Genomic DNA, 2,573 nt, shown 5'->3' on the forward strand with positions numbered 1-2,573 from the left:
TACAGAGTTTCCTGCAAGAATTGGGCAAGATGCATGGAAAGGGTACTTTGTATAGTGACAGTCAGAGTGCAATCTTCCTTGCCAAGAATCCAGCATTTCACTCCAGAACAAAGCACATACAGATCAAATATCACTTCATCCGGCAATTGCTCGACGATGAACAACTGTTACTTGAAAAGATCTGTGGAAGCAAGAATCCAGCTGACATGTTAACCAAAGGAGTCACTCTTGATAAACTGAAGTTGTGTAAAGCTTCAGTTGGTCTTAAAGATTAAAAGACAGATCTAGCACCATTTGTGTCCAAGTGGGAGATTGTTAGGTGTGGACACAACATGGTTGGTAGCAGCCATGTTTGACATGACTAGAGTCAATGATGGTTGCATGGTGGGTGCCTAACCAAAGAAATTGTTGCCCATCATTGTTGACCAAAGAAAGAAGCTTGTCTCCCACATCAGCTATAAATAGAGAGTGTCATTGATAGCTGAGAACTACCACGAAATAGAAAGAATACAAAGAGAGCTTAGAGTGAAAGTTGAGTTGAGTAGAGAAGTTTTTTCTCCTCCTTCTTATTTTGTTATTTGTATTGTTTTTGAACTTGATTAATACAAATCAGTAGCTCCGTGGAGTAGGCAAATTGCCGAACCACGTAAATGAATGTATGTTTGAAAGCTTGAATGTCCTAACATCCTTTACACTAGAAATTACTATGGTCAGGCCATCAGTGTCAATGCTGGTTTTGGAGCTCCTAATCAGAATGATTGCCAAAGCCGGATTAATGTGACATAAAAAGAGCCAACAGTCCAACATTGCAAAACTCGGCAATCAAAACTGCAACATTTCAATAGCACCATTCGGTAAAAGCTAGGAAAGTGTTCGCATGTTAATACCATAGTCAGCTAGCCAAAATGAACTAGAATTCTCTTTATTGGTCCCAAAGATGTCAAGTTCTTAGCTTCACCTCGGTAGCAAACTGGATGGATTGGATCTTCCTCCTTACTTGAGCTGACATTATTGGGTGGAAGTGATTTGCAGGCATTTGGTATGACATTGCTTTTGTATGCATTGCAGATGTATATGGTAAATTTTTCATAGTCCTGCATTGAAAGTACGGTTATCACTAGCACACGAGAAAAAAAAGAAAACCAAGGATTAGGGACTAACATTTCCGAGTTGTTTACTGTCCACGACAACCCAAGGCACAACCGTCTGAGGCGGACTAAGATGTGCAGTTTCATAACCATTTAGAGCTTGAAGCTGCGTGTGAATTTGCTTCAAATGTTAAGGTAACGTCTGAGGCGTGTGAATTTGCTTCAAATGTTAAGGTATAATCAAAGCAAAGAACAATTGATAGTGTCGAATTACGGAATACTACAGAAGAAATGTTAGAATTGGGAAATCAGAAAGTTAAAAAGTATTTTGACCGTTCCATTGTTGTAACAGTCCAAAATAGGTTTTTCAGGCAATCCAAGCGAGCTGAAACAAGATTGCCAATTTGAATGCCTTCCCTCAATAGCGAGGAACTCAATGCAGTAAATCAGTGCATAATATTTGTTCTGCATTACAGAATATATAGATGAATATGTCTATTTTAAAATAATTTATTATAAAAACACATAACAATAATTTTGCTTCTAGTTTATATGAATATATATATATATATATATATATATATATATATATATATATATATATATATATATATATATATATATATATATATATGCGCATACGATGATTATAGCTTATGGAAGAATAAAAAGGAGGTCCTACCACATCGTGCCAGACATTGATGGCGCTGGCTTGTATTGTATTCAGAACACATTCATCAAGACCATTCTGCAAATTTTGGAAAATTCATGGTTGCATAAGACCCAAAAAAAAAAAAAACCTAAATACTCTACTAGAAAAGAAGAGAGTTGAAAATTTGTATGGTGGTGGCACATCTTTGTCAATATCACTCTGGCATTAGCTAGCCTGGAATTACCGGTTGCCGTTCTTCAATGGAACAATATGAAGGCCCAAAGCAGATAAAAAACAACACAATCGAAAACTTAAAAGATCATATCTAATACAGAGTTAATTAAAAGAGTATTCTTTGCTAATTATAGACTCGACAAGATCAGATACTTAACACTGGAAAAAGAGAAAATGGGCCCTCGTTTTTAGGGGATGATCTAGCAGCTTTTGGCTCTTTGTGTGTGTGTGTGTGTGGTAAGGGCAGATGACAATTCAAAAGCAAATGAAGATGTAGAAGATGGATTTCACCTGACAGATGATGATGCTGTCAGTTTTGTTGAAATGAGCATTACCCCATGGTACCATCCTGAGATTGATGATGTTGATAAGATCATCGTTGAAGACCCTAGCAAGACTTTGGACAATGAAGTTTGCACAGGATGGGCATAAAGCTTCATAATAAACCGAGAGGTTAACCTTTTGAGGATTGATAGATGATGAATCCTTGATATCACCAGGATCTGAATGAGAAGCAGCATGAGATGGAGGTAGAAGGAAGATCAACAGGAGAGTAATGATGAAAGAGAATACTAGTTTCCCAGAAGCCATTTTTGGAA

At 37.1% G+C, this 2,573-nt stretch overlaps 1 protein-coding gene across 1 annotated transcript; it reads right to left on the bottom strand.

Moving 5' to 3' along the window:
- Nucleotides 1-597: 597 nt before the first annotated feature.
- On the bottom strand, nucleotides 598-2,573 carry LOC105121915 (gamma-interferon-inducible lysosomal thiol reductase-like). Its single transcript, XM_011020776.1, has 5 exons — nucleotides 2,266-2,573; nucleotides 1,771-1,836; nucleotides 1,422-1,553; nucleotides 1,162-1,254; nucleotides 598-1,094 (listed from the first exon to the last, which is right to left on the bottom strand). Exons 1-5 carry the CDS (start codon nucleotides 2,563-2,565, stop codon nucleotides 897-899), a joined length of 789 nt encoding a protein of 262 aa, XP_011019078.1. The 5' UTR covers nucleotides 2,566-2,573; the 3' UTR covers nucleotides 598-896.

Source organism: Populus euphratica, unplaced genomic scaffold, assembly GCF_000495115.2.
Source record: "Populus euphratica unplaced genomic scaffold, PopEup_1.0 scaffold46.1, whole genome shotgun sequence".
NCBI classification, from domain to species: Eukaryota; Viridiplantae; Streptophyta; class Magnoliopsida; order Malpighiales; family Salicaceae; genus Populus; species Populus euphratica.